At 39.8% G+C, this 26,233-nt stretch overlaps 2 protein-coding genes across 5 annotated transcripts in view; one reads left to right on the top strand and one right to left on the bottom strand.

Annotated features, from left to right (window-relative positions):
- The window catches only part of ZRANB1 (zinc finger RANBP2-type containing 1), a 68,668-nt gene extending 45,521 nt beyond the window's left edge, over nucleotides 1–23,147 (top strand). For all 3 annotated transcript variants that reach the window (XM_024751536.1, XM_024751537.1, XM_024751538.1), the window contains 7 exons: nucleotides 3,936–4,089; nucleotides 6,271–6,342; nucleotides 8,618–8,816; nucleotides 16,598–16,718; nucleotides 18,229–18,358; nucleotides 18,463–18,692; nucleotides 19,861–23,147. In XM_024751536.1, coding sequence (XP_024607304.1) covers nucleotides 3,936–4,089; nucleotides 6,271–6,342; nucleotides 8,618–8,816; nucleotides 16,598–16,718; nucleotides 18,229–18,358; nucleotides 18,463–18,692; nucleotides 19,861–20,079 — 1,125 coding nt within the window. In that variant the 3' untranslated portion in view covers nucleotides 20,080–23,147. The remainder of the gene's footprint in view (nucleotides 1–3,935; nucleotides 4,090–6,270; nucleotides 6,343–8,617; nucleotides 8,817–16,597; nucleotides 16,719–18,228; nucleotides 18,359–18,462; nucleotides 18,693–19,860) is intronic.
- Nucleotides 23,148–23,446: 299 nt separating this feature from the next.
- Nucleotides 23,447–26,233, bottom strand: part of CTBP2 (C-terminal binding protein 2) — a 114,969-nt gene continuing 112,182 nt past the window's right edge. For both annotated transcript variants that reach the window (XM_024751534.1, XM_024751533.1), the window contains one exon: nucleotides 23,447–24,833. In XM_024751534.1, the coding sequence (XP_024607302.1) occupies nucleotides 24,653–24,833 (181 nt within the window). In that variant the 3' untranslated portion in view covers nucleotides 23,447–24,652. The remainder of the gene's footprint in view (nucleotides 24,834–26,233) is intronic.

Here is a 26,233-nt window from a genome sequence, read left to right as displayed (position 1 = left end):
AATGATAAGAGAAATAGGGTAAAAGTGCAGAGAGTTAGATCAGTTGTGGATTCAAATCCAATTTGGTCAGTATACTCCTGTGTATGCTTACTTGCACATTTAAGTTTGCCAATATCTGGGAACATTTATGTACAAAGCATGGGGTGAGGGGATTAATAAATATGAACGTTAGATGAAAGCATGATTGAGATGGTTAGCCATGTGTTTAGTTTGGTAAGAGTCCAGTGTAACCAGGGGCACCTGATAGAGCAAAGGAGGGCTTGAGAGACAGCCATGCTGAAAACAAAGGGCAGGCTTATTGAGGATAAGGGAGAAGGGGACTGTTTGAAAAGCAGCTGTGTGATTAGAGAGACCAGAGTTCTGGAACATGGGATGGAACAGTAAGAAGTAGTTCCTGTAGTATCTGAGGTCTGGCTACATTTCTGTTGTGATGCCCAGTTGTGTACTGGAAGGGCTGGCATGTGGAGTTATAGTTGCTGGTGGTGGCTGGAGACAGGAGAGAGAAGGCAGCTGTGAACCAAGGCTCAAGTCTTTAGGGGATACATAGGTTTCTCTCAGGCTGGTAGAGGACTATGAGAAGGTTCTGGAGGGACTGGTGTAAGTCGCTGGCCTCCTAAGAGCATTCTGGGGACTAACAGCAGGAAGACGGTAGAACCCCAGTGTGTTTATTATTTACTGCTGTGTAACAAATCCCCGCAAAACTTAGCAGCTTAAGACAGCAAACACTTGTTATCACAGTTTCTGAGAGTAAGGAGTCCAGGAGCAGCTTAGCTGAATGATTTTGGCTCAAGGTCTCATGAGGTTACAAACTGCTGGGGGCTCCACAGGGACTAGAGGATCTGGTTCCAAGTACACTCACCTGGTTGTTGGCAGGAGGCTTCAAATCCTTGTTACCTGGGCCCCTCAGTAGGGCTGCTTGTGATGTGGTAGCTGGTTTCACCTAGAGCAAGTGATCCAAGAGAGGGAGAGAGCATGAGAGAATGATTCAAGTAGAAACTGTAGTGTCTTTTCTGTATAACCTAATGTAGGAAGTGATATACTATAATTTCTGCTATATTCTGTGGTACACAGAGACCACCCTGGTACAAGATGGGGGAGGTGGAAAGGAGGCTTGTTCTAGGGGAAGAACAAAATCAGTGATGGAATTTAGTCTCAATGGAGTAGGCACTCTACAGGACAGAACTGAAGGGGCCAGTAGGGAGACTGGAAGGGGGAGAGTATGAGTCTGGACTAAGGGATGTGTCTGCAAACAGGGCACAGAGCCAAGTACTTTTGAGATGGGAACAGGAGAACATTATATTTTGGAAATATGTGTCTGGGCCAGGGGGTTTAATTGGATTTTAGATAATGGATACTGTTTGTAGTCTGGTGGAACCTATGGACTTCTTCTCAAAATACTGTTTTTAAATGTATAAAATAAAAAATAGGATTACAAAGGAAATCAGTTATATTGAAATAATTATCAGAATATTAAATATATGTGATGTAAAGAAAATGAATTTTAGGGCTTCCCTGGTGGCGCAGTGGTTGAGAGTGTGCCTGCCGATGCAGGGAACACGGGTTCATGCCCCGGTCCGGGAAGATCCCACATGCCGTGGAGTGGCTAGGCCTGTGAGCCATGGCCACTGAGCCTGCGCGTCCGGAGCAACGGGAGAGGCCACAACAGTGAGAGGCCCGCATACAGCAAAAAAAAAAAAAAAGAAAAGAAAATGCATGTTAAATGTAGGCAAGAGGTTAGTGAAAATGAAGGATTTAAATTTGATTGAAATTCCTATTCTAATTCATGGTCCCTTCCCAAGTTCATGGACCCTAGGTTAACCAGTAGCCTAAGGAGATGGTTGAGACTCATGAGGTTAAAGAGGCTAGAACAGCGGTCCCCAACCTTTTTGGCACCAGGGACCGGTTTCATTGAAGACAGTTTTTCCACAGACGGTGAGGAGGGGAGGCGGGAGTGGGGGATGGTTCAGGCGGTAATGAGAGCGATGGAGGCAACAGGTGAAGCATGGCTCGCTCGCTGCTCACCTCCTGCTGTACGGCCCGGTTCCTAACAGGCTGCAGACCGGTACCGGTCCATGGCCCGGGGGTTGGGGACCCCTGGGCTAGAAGATGAGAGGCAGGCCTCAGGGACATATGCTTAAGGATGGTGGCGGGAGAAGGAAGCTTAGAGGCCAATCACCAGCTGTAAGGTTTCTCTTGGGGTGTTTGCAATATTCAGGTTTCAGTCCAAGTTGTTTTTGAAAAAAATCTTGCCAGGATTTTGGAAAGGGGCCGGGGGTTAGCACATTGGGATAAGCTATTTTTGAATTTACTTTTGAGATGCATTTTAATGCTTTGACTTGAGAAATAGTCTGTTATATTCTGAAAATATTTAATATTTCGTTTCCCACAGTTTTAGTGTTGCTTAGATTGGGCTCATGGAGATAAGATGTGGTGACAATTTCATTGTTACTGGTAATCCTGGCTAGTAAAGTTTAGAATTGAATTTTTGTGTAGTTTTCAGAATAGGATGTCTAATGGTTGCATTGGGTATGCAGGGTTTTTGAAATACTGTTTACTTACCTTAATAGTAATTACAATTAAGCTGTCCACATGTGTTATGTAGATGACATTATCAGTAAAACTTATTCTTTGTGTGGCTTGTTGGAAGATCTGCTGCTCCAAGCCCCACTTGTGACTGGAAGTCTGCATTCAGGAAGGTTGTCCAGGTTAGTGGCTGCATCTGTAGTGACAGCAGAGAACAGAGCTAACTGGCTCGCTCAGGATCACACCAGACTCATTTCCTCTTTAGCAGATACTCACCTTGGATTTCAGAATTCTCTGTATATAGATTTCTTGAGCTCCACAAAAGGAGTACAAGTTAAGTGTAAGATAATGTCTTTTCATCGTTTGTTGTTATTCATCATTTAAAAAGGACAGGAAAGTTCTAGCCACCTCCTTGTTTAGAGGTTCTCTGTGGTAGTGCTCACTACACCGGTGCTCAGATTTCATTCCCCTTGAATTGTACTACTGCAGAGATTTGTTGTCTGTTTTACACTCGGAGAAGCCAGATGCTTTTTTAAAAAATTAAGAATTATAGGGACTTCCCTGGTGGTCCAGTGGTTAAGATGCCATGCTTCCACAGCAGGGGGTGCGGGTTTGATCCCTGGTCGGGGAACTAAGATCCTGCATGCTGTGTGGTGTGGCCAAAAAACAGAAAAAAAAACAAAAAAAACAGAATTGTAACAAGTGGGGAGGGATTTGAAGTCATTGGGAACTAACCCTTTAAAGGTTGGGAATCCGCCTGCCAGTGCAGGGGACATGGATTTGACTAAGAGAAGCCACCGCAGTGAGAAGCCCGCGCACTGCAATGAAGGGTAGCCCCCGTTCGCCGCAACTAGAGAAAGCCCGCGCATAGCAATGAAGACCCAACACAGCCAAAAATAACTAAAAATAAATAAATTTATTTAAAAAAACCATGCTTTTCTTTACTCTAAGTCAAAGTACTTGAAATATTCTTAACAGAGCAGAAGAGTGTTTGTACTTTCCTCTTTCTCTGTGAGCTAGAATTCCCTGTTTTTTAATAAGAATGTTTTTATTAGGGGTATGATGGTTATTACTTTTTTTTTGTCCTCCCTCCCCCTCCTATGATGAACGTTTGTGAACAACTCCATTTTACATAAATTTTTATATGCATCTTTGTGTATTTCCTTGGGATAAACTCCACTAGAAAGTAGAACTACTGAGTTGAGAGGGTAAAACATTTTTATCACTTTTCCAGGGAAGTTGGACTGGTATATACTTATACTATTGAGGAAATAACACCCAGTACCTCATATATTTAAAACAAAAACACCTTGAGTTACTGGGACATTTTGGTAATTTCTTTTATACACTATTGTTTTCTGCTTCCACTGATGATAAATGAGATGTAGAGGAAAGTTTCTTTTGTATTTAAGGTGTCTCAACAAGCTGCAAAGTGTATTCCAGCAATGGTGTGTCCTGAACTGACAGAGCAAATCCGGCGTGAGATAGCTGCCTCTCTTCATCAGAGAAAGGGGGATTTTGCTTGCTATTTCCTAACTGACCTTGTAACATTTACGTTGCCAGCAGGTAACTCCAAATCTCTGTGTGAAAATAAATTTCAACTTTATTATAATTTTTTAATGTCTGAATGAAAATGTTTCTGTTAGAAAACAGATAACTTAGCTACTATATGTGGATCTTAAATTACTTGATTACCCTGTTTTACTGGAAGTGACCAGTACAAGGGCCATTTATAAACTAATGCCTTAGAGCTGATAGGAAGACAGCAGCTGATAATAAGTGACTTCTTTGTGGGCCTCAGATATTTTAAAAAGTCTGTTTTATCCATTTATTTTTCTCTTTGTTTTTATTTTAGAATATTATCAGTCTGCTTTTTTTCTTTTTCTTTTCATAGATAACTGTTGGTTACCTGATATTAGGAGATAAGATCAGAACATGGGGTTTTGATGGGTAGAGTCAAGTTATTTGAGTCAAAGATACTGGCATTCTTTTGAAAGTGTCATTACTTTCTTCACTTTCTACGTTAATTTCTACTATATTTGTGAAGCAACTTTTTATTTTTCAGTTCCATGACAAGTGGAAATGTCTTCCAGGCTGTTTTTTGTCAGTTGGCATTGAATAAATGCAGTAAACACCAAAAGGTTCTAAATAAAACTTATATTTTGGTTTTGAGCGTTTTGAGCTTTTTTAATATTGAGATATGAACAGAGGTATTTACAAAATGGTAGAAAATAACAACTAAGCTTTTAAAAATCAGATAAATTTCATTTGAAATGCACTCTGTATATTTAAACTTAGTACTTCAAGTGATGATTAGATTTTAAGTTGAAAATAGTTCTAAGGTTAAAACATTTTTGTAAGGGTAATGCTTCTTACTCTAGACTACTCAGTAAACTGAACAGAGAGCATAGAGAATTTGAGAAGGTGAGGAGAACAGAAATCTGCATGCCAAAGTGAATGGCTTAGTAACTTGTATAAGGAGATTCTAAAGTCTGAAAATTACAGTTCTGAGCAGAGGTTGAGAGTGTGGGGGAAAGAGAACAGACAAAAATGTGTTTGTTTGTTGTTGTTGTTTTAACTTGAATATTAGATAGCTCTGTTCTTTTTTCTTTTATTTCAACTTTATTAAATTATCATTGACATAGAAAATTGTAAAATATTTAAAGTGTACTTTGTGGTGATTTGATTTATACATTGTGAAAGTTAACTGTTAATTAACTAGATTCCCCCCATCTAGTTAATTAACACATTCATCGCCTCACATTTATTTATTTATTTATTTATATTTTGGGTGAGAACATTAAGTTTTGTTCTCTTAGTGAATTTCAATTGTACAATACAGCGTTACTGACTATTGTTACTATGTTTTGCATATAATCCTAGCTGTCTTCATTTTATGGTTTATCGTTTGTACTCTTTTAGCAATTTCTCCCTAATCCCTTCCTGCCTTGCCCCTGGCAGCTGCTTTGCTACTCTCTGTTTCTATGAATTTGACTTTTTTTTTTAAGATCCCATATGTAAGTAATACCATACAATATTGGTCTTTCTGTTGAGCTTATTTCACTTAGCATAATGTCTCCAAGGTCCTTCTGTATGTTGCAAATGGCATGATTTTCTTCTTTCTCATGGCTTAATAATACTGCATTGTATAGATATATCACATCTACTTTATTTATTCACCCATTGATAGACACTTAGGTTGTTTTCATATATTGGCTATTGCGAGTAATGCTGCAACCAACATGGGTACAAATACCTTTTCGATACCCTGTTGTCATGTCCTTTGGCTGTGTACCCAGAAGTGAGATTGCTGGATCATATGATAGTTTTTGAGGGTACTTCATACTGTTTTCCATAGTGACTGCACCAGTTTACATTCCCACCACTGGTGCACAAGGGTTCCCTTTTCTCCACATTCTCGTCAACATTTGTTATCTCTTGTTGTTTTGATAATAGCTGTATATAATTACTGGTCCAAATGATTTTATTGTTTGTAGATAGATCACAGTTTTGATAATGAAGTACAGAAAGGAAAATTTTACACCTCATACACACACACACACACACACACACACACACGAGATACATGCATGTTTTTTAAAAGAAGCTATTCAACAGCCTTCGGTGGAAAGGGAGTTATTTTAGAGGAAGTTACTGTTAGATGCTGGCATCAAATTTTTTCAGTTATGAGACATATAAAGGTTTTTTTTTTTTTAAAGATTTTTTAAATCTGGTTTTTCTTTGTAGATATTGAAGACTTGCCTCCAACAGTCCAAGAAAAATTATTTGATGAGGTGCTTGATAGAGATGTTCAAAAAGGTAAGCATGGAATTAATGAGTATAATTTATCTTTTATTGATTTCAATAAACTTTTTGCTTTGTAAGGTTTGGAATAGTTTGGTGTATGGTCAACATAGTTTATTTCTACTTTAAATTGAAAATGTAAAGTCCTTAAGAACAGTGTTGTATTGTGCTGTTAGAAGTGCTCATTCATAGCTCTTAACTGTGGTAGAGTGAATAAAGGCATAAACATTTTTAAACCCTGGTTATCTGTTTCCTATTCTAGAATGAGTATATTTTCATATTAAAAATTTTTAGAAAATCATGAAGAATTTAAAAATGGAGTAAATTATTCTAGAGCCTTAATATGATTATTCTAGAGCCTTAAGGTGTTTCAACTACTCAAAGGTTTATATTTCAATTGATCAGAATTTAGATGTTTATTAGTAAATTACATATTAAATCTATTAACTTCTAGAGAATAGGTTCTTTCTTCCACTGAATATTTCTTAATTGCAGAAGCATGAAAATGAACATTTTATTTATTTACTTATTTATATTGAAGTATAGTTGATTTACAATATTGTGTTAATTTCTGCTGTACAACAAAGTGATTCAGTTATACATACATTCTTTTTTATGTTCTTTTCCATTATGGTTTATCACAGGATATTGAATATAGTTCCCTGTGCTATACAGTAGGACCTTGTTATCTATCCATCCTGTATATACTAGTTTGCATCTGCTTACCCCAAACTCCCACCCCCCTTCCCCATTAGCAACCACAAGTCTGTTCTCTATGTCTGTGAGTCTGTTTCGTAGATAAGTTCATTTGTGTCGTATTTTAGATTCCACATATAAGTGATATCATATGGTATTTGTATTTCTCTTTCTGACTTACTTCACTTAGTATGATAATCTCTAGGCCCATCCATGTTGCTGCAAATGACATTATTTCATTCTTTTTTATGGCTGAGTTGTATTCCATTGTACCACATCTTTTTATCCATTCATCTGTTGATGGACATTTAGGTTGTTTCCATGTCTTGGCTGTTGTGAGTAGTGCTGCTTTGAACATAGGGGAGCATTTATCTTTTTGAATTATAGTTTTGTCCGGATATGTGTCCAGGAGTGGGATTGCTGGATCATATGGCAACTCTATTTTTAGTTTTTTGAGGAATCTCCATACTGTTTTCCATAATGGCTGTACCAGCTTACATTTCCACCAACAGTATAGGAGGGTTCCCTTTTCTCCACACCCTCTCCAGCATTTGTTATTTGTAGACTTTTTAATAATGGCCACTCTGACCAGTGTGAGGTGGTATCTCATTCTAGTTTTGATTTGCATTTCTCCAGTAATTAGTGATGTTGAGCACCTTTTCATGTGCCTGTTGGCCATGTGTATGTCTTTGGTGAAATGTCTGTTTAGGTCTTCTACCCATTTATCAATTGGGTTGTTTGTTTTTCTGTTGTTGAGTTGTATGAGCTGTTCGTATATTTTGGAAATTAAGCCCTTGTCAGTCAAATCGTTTGCAAATATTTTCTCCCATTCCATAGGTTGTTTTTTTGTTTTGTTTATGGTTTCCTTTGCTGTGTAAAAGCTTGTAAATTTGATTAGGTCCCATTTGTTTATTTTTGTTTTTATTTCTATTGCTTTGGGAGACTGACCTAAGGAAAAAAATGGTACGATTTATATCAGAGAGTGTTTTGCCTGTGTCCTTTCCTAGAAGTTTTATGGTGTGATGGCTTGTATTTGAGTCTTTTAAGTCATTTTGAGTTTATTTTTGTGTGGTGTGAGAGTGTGTTCTAACTTTATTACATGCATCTGTCCAACTTTCCCAACACTACTTGCTGAAGAGACTTTTTCCCGTTGTATGTTCTTGCCTCCTTTCTTGAAGATTAATTGACCATAGGTGTGTGGGTTTATTTCTGGACTTTCTGTCTGTTCCATTGATCCATATGTCTGTTTTTGTGCCAATACCATGCTGTTTTGATTACTGTAGTAATTGTCCGAAGTTTGGGAAGGTTAGACCTTCTGCTTTATTCTTTTTCCTCCGGATTACTTTGGCAATCCTGGGTCTTTTATGGTTCCATGTAAATTTTAGGATTATTTGTTTTAGTTTTGTGGAAAATGTCATGGGTAATTTGATAGGGATTGTGTTAAATCTGTAGATTGCTTTGGGTAGTGTGGCCATTTTAACAATATTAATTCTTCTGATCCAAGAGCATGGGATATCTTCCCATTTCTTTGAATCATCTTCAATTTCCTTTATTAATGTTTTATATGAACATGTTATTTAAATTCTTCATATAGAATTAGAAGAAGAATCTCCAATTATAAACTGGTCCTTGGAATTGGCTACACGTTTGGACAGTCGACTGTATGCACTTTGGAACCGGACTGCAGGAGACTGCTTACTTGATTCAGTACTGCAAGCTACCTGGGGCATTTATGACAAGGACTCGGTGCTTCGGAAAGCCCTGCATGACAGCCTACACGACTGTTCACATTGGTGAGCTGACATCCTTCCCTTTTTGAATCCAGGAGTGCACTGGCTGAATCATTTCCTTACAGTGGTGGGATCCTTTTTGTCTGTTATATTTTCTGTGGAAGCTAGGGGGGAAAACCTTTGGTTTTCGGCACTGAGACACTTTGAACATCTCAGTGGTTTTTATATCTTTTTGCTAAGCTTTAAAATAGAAACATTGGAAGCTGTAGGGGTGTCTTAAATATAGAAAGGTCTTTGCTCATCTTTTAGTTTTCTGGTTTCACCTGTTTATTTATTTTTAGTGTGGCTAGTGGAAAATTTTAAACTACACGTACGCTGTATTTTGTGTCTTGGTCAGCTCCGGTGCTCATATTTTAAAGTAGCTTTGATTTCGTATTTGTTCAACTTTAAGAGATTATATTGATTGTGTATTATGAGTTTTTCTTCCTGAGACAGGTAGTCTTAAGACCATGTTTTATTTTGCAAATTTTCAAATCCACAGAAAAGTTAAAAAAAAAAAAATCAGGGCTTCCCTGGTGGCGCAGTGGTTGAGAGTCTGCCTGCCGATGCAGGGGACACGGGTTCGTGCCCCGGTCCGGGAGGATCCCACATGCCGCGGAGCGGCTGGGCCCGTGAGCCATGGCCGCTGGACCAGCGCGTCCGGAGCCTGTGCTCCGCAAAGGGAGAGGCCACAACAGTGAGAGGCCCGCGTACCGCAAAAAAAAAAAAAAAAAAAAAAAAAAAAATCAGTGCAAGGGACCCCAACATCTCCTTCATTGGATTGGCCAGTTGTTAATTGTTAACATTTTGCCACAGGTGCTCCATCTCTGTGTACCTAAACACTCCCCTTTGCCAGTTAGTTTTAGGCATCCTGGTGCTTTACCCTTCAGTATTTCAGCATGCATCTTTTAAGAACAAGGATATTCTCCTACCCAGCCACATCCTCATTACCACATCTAAGAAAATCAACATCGAGTCAGTTATCTAGCATACAGTCCAAATCACACTTTTAACTTGTCTCAAAAATATCCTTTTTTTAAAAAACATCCAATAGTCAATCAAGTATATGACTAGTCTTGAACTGTAAATTCAGATGGGAACCTGATTGGATAGCTAAAGAAAGAATGTGTCATTCAGAACTGATGGTTTAGACATTCGGCCCTTGTCCAGGGGAGAGGACTTTGTGCCTTTAGTGGAGGGTGATTGCTCCGGATGGATCTGGGGGGTGGGCAGTGCCATTCCTTGTGTGATGCGGATTCATCAGGCCTGGGAAGCCTGATGTCATTACATGTTCAGTCTGTCTGACCTCCAGATTGGATTACGTGCTCATCAGACAACATCCTAATGATGATTTGGCTGTTTGTGTGGGCCTGCCCGCACCGAGAGGATGAGAGTCGTTTTGGATATTGTGGTTTTACAGGTTTGCCTTGTAGGTTTAGTTACTGTGACTCTGCCCTTGGAAAGATAGATCTGTCCTCTGGGTGTGGATGAGGTCTGGCTGCTCAGCCTGGAAACTAGATCTGGACCTTGGTAAGTCTACCATTTTACAAGTCCTTTTTAAAAGGCAGCTCTAGCCTTTCCTCTGACAGTAATATTCTGACCCTGTTGTAAGGTTGAAAGTGTACTGTAAATTTCAGTAGGTGATATGTACTTTTCCTAGCTGTGAGGGCTTTAAAAAGAAAAAGACATTGGTGGCTATTAATAGTTTGGGAACTTTATGCTACCTGTTTCTCAAAGCTGGCAGTGGGTAATCTTCTGGATTGGAGTTGTCACTTATATTTGTATTAGGACTGAAATTCTAGTTTTGAGTCATTTGAAGTCTCAAAAGTCTAATGTGAAAGTAGGGAGAAAAAGAAAAAGATTGCCATAAACTGAGGTGGAAAATGGGCTAGATGAGAGTGAGAAGGACCTAGGTTGTAGGTTCTGAGTGCAGCCACTGGTAAGTGCTGTTGTGGCAGATCGTTTGGTAGTGGAGGCCTTGGTTCTAAAAGGATGCTTCACTGGCATATGAACAGGCTTTCCACAATAAAGAGTGCCTTGGTGCCACCTCCTCCAGTCCCTGCCATACAGGGTCTTCACCTGATGTTTTACAGTTAAGGCATAGGAAGCTGCAAGGATTGTAGTGATCACATAGACATCCTTTTCACTATCTTGGGGTGGAGAGGGGATGAAGATTATCAAATGAGGAGAGAGGAAGCATTGTTGCCGTAGATTCAAGGCATCAGTGATGTGGGTCAAATATATTAGCCTTACTGAATAACGATTAAATTGTTGACTATTTTGAGTTGTGACAAGTTTGTTGACTGGGCTGTTATATGACTATTAGAAGGTAGAATGAGAGGGCCCTGTCCTAGGTCAGGAGAGGAGCAGCCAGTATATCACTTGTGCAGGCTCCTTTTAAATCAGCTTTTTGCTAGGGTTTCCTTTGCTCATAATCCAAATCAGGTGGGATGAGACTTTTTTTAAGTCATAAAATATCTAAATGAGAACTGAGAAAGTAATTTTCTTTTATTTAAGCCCTTCCTCCTATCACTTAAAGATAGGACATTTTTTTTTGTGGTGGTAGCTGTGCTCTTATGTTGGGTGCCTATGATTTGATCCGGCTCAAGTGCTCAAGATGGAATATTGTACTTGCCTTCGATTGACATGTCAATCCAAATAGAGAGCCAAATGGGAGTAATTAATATAAATAGGGGGAAAAATCAGTGAAAAATCAATTCTTTTAGAAATATCATCTTTGGATAACTTATTATTGTGCCTCTCTATATACATTTTTAGACCTTAATTTGTTGAGAGCAGTTTTAGTTCACAGCACAATGGAAAGGAAGGCACCGTTGTTTGCCATGTCCCCCCACGCATAACTGCCCATTACGAACATCCCCCACAAAGTGGTATGTTTGTGACAAGTGATGAACCGACACTGACAATATTCTTATCATCGAAAGTCCATAGTTCACATTAGGGTTCATCTTAGTATACATTCTGCGATTTTGGACAAATGTGTAATGACATGTGTCCACCATTATATTGATAGTATTGAACAGAGGATTACAATTATAGTGTCAGAGTATTTTCAATGCCCCAAAATCCTCTGTGCTCTGCCACTGCATCCTTTCCTCCTGCCTAACCCTGGCAGCCACTGGTCTTTTTACTGTCTCTGTTGTTTTTGCCTTTTCCACACTGTCATGTGGTTGGAGTCATATAATATGTAGCCATTTCAGATCAGCTGCTTTCACTTCGTAATGTGCATTTAGGGTTCCTCTGTTTTTTCATGGCTTACATAGCTCATTTCTCTGTAATGCTGACAAGTACTTCGTTGTCTGGATGTACCCATTTTATCCATTCTGAACGACACTTTGCTTGCAAGTTTTGGCAGTTATGAATAAAGCTGCTGTAAACTTCCATATGCAGGGTTTTGTGTGTTCATAGATTTTTAGTTCCTTTGGGTAAACACCAAAGTTCATAATAGCTGGATTATCTAATAAGAGTATGTGTTTAGTTTTGTGAGAAACTGCCAATCGATCTTCCAAGGTAGCAGTACTGTTATGCATTCCCACCAGCAATGAATGAGAATTCCTGTTGCTCCATATCCTTGCCAGCATTTGATGTTGTCAGCATTATTACATTTAGATCATTGACATTCAAAGTGATTATTGATATAGTTGGATTCATAACTTCCATGTTTGTAACTGTTTTCTATTTGTTGCCCTGTTCTTTGTTCCTGTTTTTGTCTTTCACTCTTTTTCTTTTTTTCTTTTTTTTTTGCGGTACTTGGGCTTCTCACTGTTGTGGCCTGTCCTGTTGCGGAGCACAGACTCAGCGGCCATGGCTCACGGGCCCAGCCGCTCCGCGGCATGTGGGATCCTCCCGGACCCGGGGCACGAACCCGTGTCCCTTGCATTGGCAGGCGGACTTTCAACCACTGTGCCACCAGGGAAGCCCCTGTCTTTCATGTTTTTAGTTGAGCATTTTATGATTCTATTTTCTCTACTTTCTTAGCATATCAGTTATACTTATTTTTTTAACTTTTATTAGTGGTTGCCCTAGAGTTTGCAGTATATTTTTACAGTTAATCCAAGTCCGCTTTCAAATAAAACTATACCACTTCATGGGTTGTGTCATTACTTCATAATAACAAAATAATCCTAATTCCTCCTTTCTGTCCCTTGTATCTTTATTGTCATTCATTTCACTTATATGTAAGCATACATAAGCGCATACCTGCACACACGCTCGCACGTTCATACACACACACTATATATATATACATAAGTATGCATAATCAAATATATTATTATTTTGAATAAACTATTATCTGTTAGATCAATTAAGAATAAAAAGTAAAAGTTTTAATTTTATCTTCAATTTATTTCTTAATGCTCTTCCTTTTTTTATGTAGATCAAAATTTTTGATCTATGTTATTTTCCTTCTTTCTAAAGAACTTCTTTTAACATTTCTTGTGAACCGGGTCTCTGGCAACAAATTCCCTCCATTTTTGATTGTTTGAGAAAGACTTTATATCTCTTTTACTTTTGAAGGATCATTTTCACGGGATATAGAATTCTAGGTTGGTGTTTTTTGTGTGTCAACTTTTAAAATATTTCACTTCATTCTCTTCTTGCGTGGTTTCTGAGAAGTCGGATATAATTCTTATCTTTTGTTTCTGCATAGGCAGGTGTTTTTTGGGTTTTTAAAAATAAATTTATTTATTTACTTTTGGCTGCGTTGCTGTGCGTGGGCTTTCTCTAGTTGTGGCGAGCGGGAGCTACTCTTCATTGCATTGTGCAGGTTTCTCATTGCAGTGGCTTTTCTTGTTGTGGAGCACGAACTCTAGGCACACGGGCTTCAGTAGTTGTAGCACACGCGCTCAGTGGTTGTGACTCATGGGCTCTAGAGCTTAGGCTCAGTAGTTGTGGCGCACAGGCTTAGTTGCTCTGTGGCATGTGGGATCTTCCTGGATCAGGGCTTGAACCTGTGTTCCCTGCATTGCCAGGAAGATTCTTAACCACTGTACCACCAGGGAAGTCCCAGGTAGGTGTTTTTTATATTCTGTCTTCTTTCAGGACCTTTTTCTTTAATTTTCTGTTGTTTGAATATGATATGCCTAGGTGTAGTTTTCCTGGCATTTTTCCTTCTTGGTGTTCTCTGAGCTTCCTGGATCTGTGGTATGGTGTCTGACATTAATTTGGTGAGATTCTCAGTCATTGTTTCAAATATTTCTTCCGTTACTTTCTTTTTTCTCCCTCTATTATTGACATTTGTATGTTATACCTTTTGTAGTTGTCCCATGGTTATTTGAAATTCACTTTTTTTTTTCTATATGTGTTATATTTGCTTTTTAGATTTGGAGGTTTGTATTGATGTATCTTCATGAGGTTCTTTGCTTAGCTGTATCCAGTCCACTATAAGCCTATCAAAAATGTTCTTCATTTATGTTGTGTTTTTGATCTCTAGCATTTCATTTTGGCTCTTTCTTAGGATTTCCATCTCTCTTCTTACATTGCCCATCTGTTCTTGCATGCTCTCTTTTTCCATTAGATCCCTTAGCATACTTATTACAGTTGTTTACAGTTTTTAAAGTTTTATTCCTGTGTTTTCACCTAGGAATTCCATAGTTTTAGCTTTTACATTTAAAGTCTGTGACCCATTTTGAGCTAATTTTTATTGAAGGTGTGAGGTAAAGATCTAAAATCATCTGTTTTGCATGGATATCCAGTTGTCCCAGTACTGTTTATTTTTTTTTCCCATTCAAATGCCTGGGTACTTTTGTCAAAAAGTATTTTACCTTAAAAGTAAAAGTTTATTTCTGGACTCTCAATTTTTTCCTGTTGATATGTATGTCTGTCCTTATGCTGACATTAGACTTTCTTGATGATTGTAGCTTTGTGGTAGGTTTTGAAATCTGGAGTATAAGTCTTCCAACTTTGTACTACTTTTTTCAAGATTCTTTTTGCTCTTCTGAATTCTTTGGATTTCTAGATAAATTTTAGGTTCTAGCTTCTGCAGAAAAGTCCTCTGAGATGTTGATAGAGATTGCACTGAATGTAGAATTCATCCATGAATGTGGAATTGACTTTTTTTAAAAATAAATTTATTTATTTTTGTCTGCATTGGGTCTTTGTTGCTGCTCGCGGACATTCTCTAGTTGTGGCGAGCGGGGGCTACGGGCTTCATTAGTTGTGGCACGCGGGCTCTAGAGCACAGGCTCAGTAGTTGTGGTGCACGGGCTTAGTTGCTCTGTGGCATGTGGGATCTTCCTGGATCAGGGCTCAAACCCGTGTCTCCTGCATTGGCAGGCAGATTCTTAATCACTGCACCACCAGGGAAGCCCCGAATCGACTTCTCAATGTTAAAGCCAAACCTGCTGTCCCGCTTGGCCTCGTATTCCTGGATTTGGTTTGCTTGTCTGTTCTCAGTGAGCCAGGTAGCTTGAGTGTTTAGGTCTTTGTGTGGTGGGTGTGATTATTTGAACATGCTTATTTATAAAGTATATTTTTGAACAGCCTTTTTCTGCAGTCTTCTTGAGTTTTGAGTGAAGTCATCATTTGATTTCTGGCAAATTTAGGTATCTCATTCATAAAGTGATCCTAGGCAGCAACCAAGAAATTTCTTAACTGCAGCAGCTTTTCTGTGTTTCATGATATTTTTCCTCGAATTTATTAAAACAATGTATTTTGTCATTGGTGCATTGAAATATATTTCTTTGTATCTTAGGTATTTTAAAAGAGGAATATCCGTATTTTATTTTTAAACATTTGGCATTGAAACTTACATTCCTGATTTAAAAAGAGAAAACCTATGGTTATCTGGCATAGAAAAGTTTTTTTTCTAATCAAACAAGAGTTAAGCCTCCGTAACATTCTTTTTTAAATCTAAAATATATTAATTTACTTTTTACGGAGCCCTGCACTAAGTTACTCTAAAGAAACGTGTGACGCTAAGACATTTAATACCTTAACATTTCAACAACAGCAAAAGAATGTTTTCTGATCTTTTGATTCTTTTACATAGAATTGAAATACATAAAAGTATTGGGGATTTCTGATAGTTCACTACATGTGAGAGGAATGTAATGTTATAAACAGGTTAAATGTCTTCAGAGGTCTTTGCTGGTTTGTTTTGTAAGACAGTGGATCACAGTTTTGAGCATAATTATATCCGGCTTTATTTAATTGTATACTTGCTTTAAAGAAAAAGAATGTTTTGCTTTTAGTAATTCAGTCTACCAGTGGCCTAGTTTGATTTTTAGTCTTCATAATTTATTAGGCCGAAGTATTTAAACAGGTATGAAGGGATTGTTCTTCTAGTTAGTGATGTTTTTATTTCAATTGTCATGTGATAATCAAATAATTTTATTTAATGAATGAAATCTCAAGAAAGTGATTTTGATATTCTTGTAAACACATGGGCTATTTCTAGTCTGTGACCAAGTAGTGGATAAGTATTCATTAATGGAGAAATGTAGTGTCTTTGATTTTTATCCAACCTCTCAGATGATTTTGAGTGTTTTTAGTTTTTATTTGTAAACCAATAGTAGACAATTGAAATCAACCGTTCTCATCACTAGTGTTCGTAGTTTTGATGAAAATTTGGTGGGTTGTGAATCAAATTATTCTGAGGATATGTTAAAAGATGTCTGCTAGCAGAAAGGAGGCATTTTTAATTGGAAAAATATACTGCAAGCCAGGTAAAATTAATTATTAATCTCTGCATTTGAATTGCTTAAAGACTACGTTAAATAAATGATCGGAACATTAAATGAACTGTTTATAGAAAGGCTTCTTTTTTACTCTGTTGCTTTTAGGTTTTATACACGTTGGAAAGATTGGGAGTCCTGGTATTCTCAGAGCTTTGGTTTACATTTCTCCTTGAGAGAAGAACAGTGGCAAGAAGACTGGGCATTTATACTCTCTCTTGCTAGTCAGGTAAGAATGCTTCAGGGCATGTTGCTCCTATGAGAAGAGTGAGGCAGCTGGTCTAAGTGCCTTGGTTTACACGAAGACCATGTTGGAGGCAGTGTGGCATGAAGGGAAGAGCGCTTGACTTGGCAGCAGGTGACTTGGGTTCTAGTGACTGCTGTTTATCAGCTCTGGGACCATAGGCAAGTCCTCGCTGCAGCACAGGGAGGGCAACATGTTTCTTACATTAAGTGATTAAAAAACTGCCCAAATAAAAGTTGTACTTGGTGATTCTAACCTCTTAAATATTTCCTCAGATTACTCTTCAGTTATATTGTCCTCTCAGGTGACTTTTTGGGATTGACATATACACGCTATTATATATAAAATAGATAGCTAATAAGGACCTACTGTGTAGCACGGGGAACTCTACTCAGTGCTCTGTAATGACCTATATGGGAAAAGAATCTAAACAAGAGTGGATATAGGTATATGTATAACAATTCACTTTGCTGTACACCTGAAACTAACACAACATTGTAAATCAACTAGACTCCAATAAAAATTTTAAAAAATAATAAATTAAAAATTTTAAGAAGTGGTGGCTTTATGCCTGTTTTACCTACCTACGGGTTAGCTCCCATTCTGTGTCCGAGGGGACACTTCCGCAAGATCTGTGTACTAGTGGTGGGTGCTGATGCTGAGCTGTCAGGCCCCTGAGGATCAAGTTGTGATCTTCACAAGGCTCCCCAGGTGAGGAGCCTCCGTCCACGTGACGTAGGCCAAGGAGAAGGTGCCGTGGACGGGAATGATTAACTAACTTGGGAATAAACTTTTATAGGTGTATTGTGTAGGGCTGTCCCTCACACTCATGCTAGTTTTATTTTATGAAGCATATGAATATACTTATCTATAAACTTCAGATATATGCACAACAAACCACTTCTTTTCTTTGCAGAAGCATCATAATTCGTTAGTGCCCTCTGAGGGAAGCACCTTCTGCCTTTGGGTCATTTGGGCAGGGTTCACAGTGGCTCTTCCACATCTGAGACATGTGCCTCCTGTGAAGGTGCTGTCAGAGTCAGCATGGGGGAGGGAGACCTGTTGTATGTTCTTGCCTCAGGTGATGCAGCCATTTATGTTTGTGTGAAGCAACGAAGTTCTTTTTACTTCGGGTGGACCTTGCTGTAGGTAGTACTTTCACAAGTAACTTAACCAGAAGGCAGTTGTATAAATCAAGCTTCCTTTGCTGTCTGAATCTCTTGTTTCTGAAATCAGTATTTAAACAAATCTGTTCAGTTCTTGAGTTTGGATAATGAAGGATACCTGTACATAAACTTTGCAGATTTCTTTTATTGGACTTTGCTATTTGAGGAATCAAACTCTTTAGTTGGACAGTAGTACTACTATATTTTTTAAATGAATTGAGATAGTGTAATAACGAAGGAGGGTAGCATTGTGTTATACACATCAGTTTTCCGGGGTGGTAATAAATGTTTGAAAGAAAATTTGCTTTCTTTTATTTTGTTCTGTACAGCCTGGAGCAAGTTTGGAACAGACCCACATTTTTGTACTTGCACATATTCTTAGACGACCAATTATAGTTTATGGAGTAAAATATTATAAAAGTTTCCGGGGAGAAACTTTGGGATATACTCGGTTTCAAGGTAAGCCATTATCATGAGTGTGTGGGGCTTTCTTGTTTATTATCTTAATGCACATTGCAGTCACATCCTGAAAATCTCACTGTGACTTGCTTCCCTCTTTCCAGGTGTGTATTTGCCTTTGTTGTGGGAACAGAGTTTTTGTTGGAAAAGTCCGATTGCTCTGGGCTATACAAGGGGCCACTTCTCTGCTTTGGTTGCCATGGAAAATGATGGCTATGGTAACCGAGGCGCTGGTGCTAACCTGAACACCGATGACGACGTCACCATTACATTTCTGCCTCTGGTTGACAGTGAAAGGAAGTTACTCCATGTGCACTTCCTTTCTGCTCAGGAGGTAAGAAGCCTGTTTCTTGGATTAATTACTTCAAGTGGCAGCACTGTACCAGAGCCCAGACTAGTGGGTCCTTCAGGCGTGGTGTTCTCTGCGCCACCACTTACAGCTTTGAACTCGGTCGTAGTAACTGTCACTTTCTGTAAATCCTGGTCAGACAGACTTTGAAATTTATCTTTTCAGAATTGCTGTGTAGGATGTGTTCTGCAGAGATAAAGCAGTGAAGACCAAAGTCCTAGCCCTCAGGTAGTGCTGAGTGCTGAGGAGAGACAGAGATGGGGTGAGGGGGAGGGGGGGGATGAGGGGGCCACCGGGGGCCCAAGGTAAGGCATCACGGAGGAGGTGACACCTGAATTGAGACCTGGAAGAGGAAGGAGTCTCGCAGAACCTGGGGGAAGAGAGTTGTAGGTAGAGGGAAGTTCACGCCAGTGTGGTTTGTGGGGATTGGGCAAGCGGGGAGAGACGAGGCTGAGAGGTTAAGGGGTGGCATGGGGTCGTCAACGGTCTTTTAAATCTTTGGCTTTATTCTGGGTAAGCTGGGGAGCCAACAACCAGTTTGCCCAGAAGAGGAATACTGGCAACTCGGTTGAGACTCGATACCTGGGCAGTGGTGGGAACAGGAGCAGGTGGGAGGTCACTGGAGCTGCGGGGGAGCAGGTGGTGCACGCCAGGCAGGGGGGGTGGCGAGAATGTGTAAAAGAGCGCTCCAGCCCGAATTCTTATAAAATCATTGGTCTTTCATTTCACATACTAGTAATAATTATAAACTTCATAACCATGATATTAAGAAAAAAGTTCAGATAATTTTTGTACCTTGAGCCTATATACATAACTTTCTGAGTAAACTTACCTTGTTCTGTTTGAAGCTGCAAGGATCAGCTTATTAGATAACATTTGCTTTTTGCTATTATATCAAACAAATTAACTTATTACTAGGCTATTCTTCCCTCTAGGTTTTTCTGTGAATTTTCCCATAGATATTTTTTTCTATTTAACCACAGGAAACTGGGTTTTAAACATAAAATTGATGAGAGGTGGAAACCATGTTGAAACACTTCGTTGCTCTGGCCTTTTTCGTTAATCATACCAGCTGTAGGTTTCTGTTAAATTTTTCCTGTCAAGTCTCTGACCTGTTGTGTTATTTTCCCTCTTCTTCACATTCCTCTAAAAGCTAGGTAATGAGGAACAGCAAGAAAAGCTGCTCAGGGAGTGGCTGGACTGCTGTGTGACTGAGGGAGGAGTTCTCGTGGCCATGCAGAAGAGCTCTCGGCGGCGAAATCACCCTCTGGTCACGCAAATGGTAGAAAAATGGCTTGACCGCTACCGACAGATCCGGCCTTGTACATCCCTGTCTGATGGGGAGGAAGACGAAGATGATGAAGATGAATGAAAATAATCAAAGAGCAGAAGAGCAAGGTACCAGCTCTGTAGTGACCTCCACGCTGCTGCGGTGCTCCAGGCAGAGTGCACGGCATGGAATGAAGGAGATCTGGCAGGATCTGCTTGGAAGGGTTTTTCTGACCCACACCCAGTGGAGACGATGCATCTGCTGTGAGGAGACAGAACTTTGGACTACAGTTTGTAAAAAATGAATTTTATTAAGACAGAACTTTTTTCCTTTCAAATTGTAAATCTGTCTATAAATGTAACGCATGTGGTTGTGTAAGAAGTTGTGTAATAGACAAAGTTGTACCAGCATCTTCATATTATTGAGAAGTTTTTTCCAGCATGGGCACCTCCAAAAGCACGTGGCAGATCACTCTTTGTTCCTTTGAGATAATTCTTTTTTAAGTAGAACCTGGCATTCTACTTGCATCTTAAAAGATCCGTTTTACATTGTATCTCACTAGAGCTCGTTAGAGATTTGGAAACTTTTTGTACAAATTACCCACAGCGAAACATAAAAACAAGCTTTTATTTTTATTAATAATTTAGTTCCTGTTGTGCCCAATAAAATAAAATAAAATCTTTAAGGAACAAACTGTAAGAAAAGTAAGGATTTTTTTATTGAGTGAACTTTGCATAGACATCGTTCCCTTGTTTTGGAAAGGGTTTTGGTTTCTATTATTTTGTCTTTTTAAAAGTTTCTGATGTGCCCCTTTTCAGTGTTTAGGTATTTATTTGTTTGGAAGAGTGCCCTTAAGATGGGGCTTCTTCTACCAGACTCTGGGCAGCAGTCTCTGTGAATTCGGTGGATGTAAGTGAGGGGAGTGCTGGCGGGGGAGTGCTCGGGGGAGCTGGCCCACTTGTATGTAACTGAATGAATTGTGTGAAGTTCGCCCACTTGACTCTTGACAATGTTATACTCTCCCAGGTTGCCATGCATAGAGTCGGTGGATTCTTAACTGTCTTTTATCAACCCTGCTTTAAGCAAATTGTGTTAGAAAGGCATGCCTTTGCTTGGGCTAATTGGGAATATCAGTTCAGTATAGAATAAAGATTTAAGAACGCAGTAAGGCGGTAAATGCATTGTATAATGAATTTCTCAGTGAGTAGTCTGAGAATTTTTGCATGTTGGTTAATTGTGGCCATTCTTATTTAAAGTTAAGACTATAATCTTAGGTAGGAAAACTTTCTACAAAAAGTATTATTTGACCACTTCAGGTATACATTCAAAACTGGGTAAAAATTTCAGACCTATCTCAGGAACACAAAAAGACTTAGTGTCCTGGTAAGCACTTTGTAGACTATTGATGTGGCAAGGAATTTGGCAATCACACACACACACACACACACACACACACACACACACACACACTTTCCTTCCCTTGGATGAAAAGGCTGTGAAAACCTTGAAATATCTACTTCTTGTTTTCTTCTAAGTTCTGTTTAGATGCTGTTGAAATGTGCACAACCTCAGATTTGATGCTGGAATACTAAAAATAGAAAATTACCTATGAGATGTCATCTCTCTAGTTCTTTCTTCCCTCTCTGAACACTCCTTGAAACGTGTTCCCAGGATGATCGCTTTTGCTGCATGCTACAACTTGCAGGAAAAATATTTGCAATTTGATTCCATATGAATGAATTTTGATGTAATGTGTGTGTTACTGTTTCAAATGGTTAATGTTTTCTTACAAATTGACTCTATGGTTTGCTTTCATTTTGGACAGAATTAAGTTTTTAGAAGGCTGCCATTCTAATTACATAGCACAGCATCCCTATAAACTTTTCTCCCTATACAGGGAGAGAATTCTTTAGTGGCCAGACATCCTGTTCTAGTTGCTGTTAAGCAAAACTGCTCTCCCAGTTGAAGAATCCAAAGAGAAATGTTTGAGGGAAAAGCATCTAGTTGCTACGGTCTACATTACAGCCAGTGCTGTTTAGAAAACTGCAGGCTCAGTCTTTAGCCTTAGCCTCCGTGTGTTGTGTTTGCTGCGTGGTGTGTCCCCTGAGGTGCCTCTTTATTTATTTATTTATAGATCAGTGACCCTGACCACATCTAGTTTAACAGGTACAGCATTCTTCCCTGTGGGAAAGAATTATATATATATATATATGACTCCATTTCTTAGGCTCCAGACAGGGATGGGGCTTTAAATGGTTTTCACAGCAGATTGGCTGGTAAAGGCCAACATTTTGGTGAATCAATGCTACGTTAAGCTCTTGAACTATCAAACAGCCATAACTGTTGTCCCAAGATAGAGTTTGCAGTCCTTTCTCAGATTATATATGGCAGGGTGACAGATATCGTATGTCTTTTGGTTGACTCCGGACAGTAATACCTTTAACTGTATGGACTTTATGGTTCTTTTTCTAGGGAGAATACAGTGTGGTGTTTTCTGTCAAAACCCAAGTACACCATGGATTTGGACCTTTTTATGTTTTTGGTTTTTAGGCTCATCGTGTCACAGACTTAGTCTGTGTTAAGGGACTATTGCTGTGCATAGTCGGTTGGGGTCTCCTTTTTGTGCATACGTCACCCCCTCACTGATTGCCTGTTTGACAAGTGGTCGTGAAGATGATCTTGAGCTGCCACTTTGCTCCCCGGAGTGATAGGTCAGTAACCATTTGCTGTATCTCTGTCCAGGATCTCTCTATCCGTGTCAGGTGGTTTCAGTGTAATTTTTCATGGGAGAGTTGGGATGGGACCACCACCTTAAAATGAGTGAGGGAGGAGGTTGATGCTTTAAGTTGCCATGACTTCTTTTTTTAAATGGGAAAGGGTGGGGGGAGGCGGCTGAAAAGGAGTGCGGTACCTGGAATTGTTGGACGTGACTGACGTTTGCAGATACCGCTAGTAGTAAGGGGTTTAATGCTATTTGAGAAGGAAGACCCATAAAATCAACGGAAAGTTCCTAACCTATGGAAATGGCTGATGTTAATTATTTTGCAACATTTCTTTGTAAATATCATTAAAAAATTTTTTTTTTGAGATTCACCTCCCTTCCTGCATTAATGCTTGAGCCAGATAATTTTGCTTTTGGGTAAATTAAAAATCAAAATTCTAAAACTTGACCAATTTTGTTTCTTGAACTGACTTAGTTCTAACCCACTATTTCATCTTAAGGATGGCATGATTTGATGAGGATGGACTTATGTGAAGTTTTGATTTTTTTCGATTAAACTGTCACATGAAGTAATTATCAGCATTCTTGCGTCTGGTTATGGAATAGGTAGATGACAGAAAAGTACTGTAAATCTTTGACCCTCGGAATAACAAGAGTTGGGAAACTGGCTAATTGAAAATGCAGTTGCCTTTAAACATCTCAAGGAGAGAACTTTTACACTGGTGAGTTGTACTTGAATTTCAGAGCTTAACAGAAATTTTTATTACTTTTTATTGAAAACTGCACTGAACGCTAAATGTCCACCTTTACAATAAACAAATACAGTAACGGTAACTCACACTAAAACAAAACATATTTCTGATAGCCATTATTTTTCTGTTTGGGACAGTTTTAAAGGTTTTTTGTCACAAAAACAGGAATGTACCTATACAAAGGCTCAAAAGAGGCCATCTTTTAAACAAAAAGGCGATGATTCACAAAAGACTATGAATATAACATGTAACTAGTTGATACAAATCTAATAGGATTTGTTAAAATCAGTCACATCTAATAACACACCTGAAGTGTTCTTGTATAAAATATCACGTGAAGAAAAGAAGACTTTATCAATGTCTAAAAAAGTGGGTTTGTTCATAGACAATCTGACAAGTTACCATAAAAAGTGTTTCCTGAGACATAAGGAAATGCAACATTATTCTTCTTGAACCCTTTCAGTTCAAGACTTTCCACTCAATAAAATAGCTGAGGATCTGAAACTGAGAAAATATATTTGAGTACAAACAGCTTGTGAAACTTAATACTTTTTTTTTTTTTTTTTGCATCATCAGAGGGTTTTTACTGAACTCACAACCAACTTGCCCGCTCAGTATGCAGTTCAGATGGGAGAGACTTCTCTGTACAGGAGCCTGTACTGTCTTCAATCCTATGCTCGCGGTTGTCTAACACAGGCAAACAGTTTTCTCCCCATTTTGTAGTAATTTAATATCTTCCTATTAGCAAAAGAGGTAACCAGCCCCCGTGGACCGAAGGGACTAGAGTCATAGGATGGGGATTTCCTCTTAATATTTTTTATTTTGATGTTTGGAACTCCTGATGCAACATTCTAGAGCAAGGTGTTCAGGACCTGCTGTGTCCAAGGGACTGATAAAGGAAAAAGATCTATTTATTCTTTGATTTGATGCACAGATGAAAAACTTAACACACAATAACAGAAGTTGGTCGTTAATAAATCACGTCCTAGTCTTTTTCAGCGCTTCCACAAGCAGACGACATCTTCAGTTTTCCCACGTCTCGGCTTCGAGCTCCTTTGTAGTTTTAACACTGCAACGTCAATGATGCGTATGTCCAGAATCAGTTAAAAAGACTGTCAGATTCCTTTTCTCTTAGTTCATCTATTTTTCACTGTCTCTTGGTCCCAGGTGTATCTGAATGGTTACCTTCCGTCACTCTCTGCTATTGCTCGTTGGGGTGCTCTCGACTGTCCCCGTGTTTTGTGGGCTGGTTGGGAGAGGGAGCTTGGGAAGGGTGTGCCACCGTGGGGAGGTTGTGGGTTACCGGGATGCCTCCGGGGATGATCCCTTCCATGGCTGCAGGAAGTCCTCCCGGAGCCACGCCCACGATGCCTGGCGGGTATCTAGGGAGGGCGGGCACAAGAGAAAGGGCCGGTTAAGTTCAGGCCCCAGAAGCTGCCAAGCTCTTGCTCTGCCTGTTTTATGGAATGAGTTGTCATACTTCCTACCTCCAAAGCAAGGAGAAATCTACATGGAAAAGTTAAACATGGACATCTAATTCATAAACAACAAAGCCTATTTAGTCCAATCGAAGCACTAATTTTGTAGCTAATTAACTGTGCGTGGGGAACCGTGTCACATTTGGAAAACGTCTGGACAAAATAAATTCCAAGTTTTCCGGCTGCGTTAGAAAGTATTCATCAGTTATATCAGAGGCTTTAAGGATTTCCTAACAGAGGGCATGAAGTACGCTTGCGAAGTGTGACTTCCTAGGCTGGTTAGTTACCGGCTCCCGTAACCTGAGATGTGGGTGGGGACAGGGCAGCAGCAGGGGAGATGGTGAGCTGGTGATGGGCAGGATGCCTGCCCTCTGAGGGTACCGGGAGGGCACCTGAACGTGGCCTCATCTTACCCTGCAGGCACAGGAATGGCTGCGTGTGCGCGCACGCCCGAGCACACGGACGTTATGCACAGGTGTGACTCGTGTATTTAAACACTGAGGACAAAACGTACTTATGAAGCAGGGGCTTTAGAATCAGTCTTCCTCTCCAAGTTATTGAACCCTTCACACTTGCGGTAAAGGGGACGGGGTCTCGGCCTGTTACAGTGACGCTGGTCAGGGACTGTCCAGGAGGACTCTGATGAACAGGACCCTGTGAGCTGCAACCCTCCAGCACAAGCAGTTTTCCAAGGGGCCAAGGAGCCTTGCTCTTGGGACAGAGCCGAGAATTGGAATTCCAGTTTTAAAGGGGGTGCGGGGTACGGGTGGGTTGTGCATTCCCCAGGGGATCTGAATCGCTGTTCATTCCGGAATAATTAGGACGTGGCCCTTAAAGGGTAGGCCACCAACACGGACAAACAGGGGAATCCAATCTGGTGCTGGGCTGGGCTCAAGTGATGCTTGAAAATGCTTACGAGGGTAAAACACAAGTAGGACTTTAACAGAACGTGCTGCATGTAAATAAAGCCATGTGACTTAGGAAGAAACCGCTTAGCTTCCTTGCCCAGAGGAGGAGCTTTCATGTATGGGTCCTTTTACACAGACTATATTTAATCGCCCCCCCCTAGAGCAGTGGTTCAAAACCAGGAATCCCGGGCAGTGTCTGGGGGGCGTTTTTAGTTGTCACCGTTGGGAGTGGGAGGTGCTGTCGGCATCTAGCGGGTGGGGGCCAGGGCTGCCACTATACATCCTATAATGCACGGGACATCTGGCCCAGTACTGCCAAGGTGGGGCAGTCCTGGGTCAGAGTAAGCAGAACAAAAGGTCCCTTCTGGCATTCCACGCCGCAGCTTCTCTCCTTTA

Source organism: Neophocaena asiaeorientalis, unplaced genomic scaffold (assembly GCF_003031525.2).
Source record: "Neophocaena asiaeorientalis asiaeorientalis breed wild unplaced genomic scaffold, Neophocaena_asiaeorientalis_V1.1 scaffold108, whole genome shotgun sequence".
Taxonomy (NCBI): Eukaryota; Metazoa; Chordata; class Mammalia; order Artiodactyla; family Phocoenidae; genus Neophocaena; species Neophocaena asiaeorientalis.
Note: the sequence above shows the minus strand (reverse complement) of the source record. Positions and strands in the feature narration are given on the sequence as shown.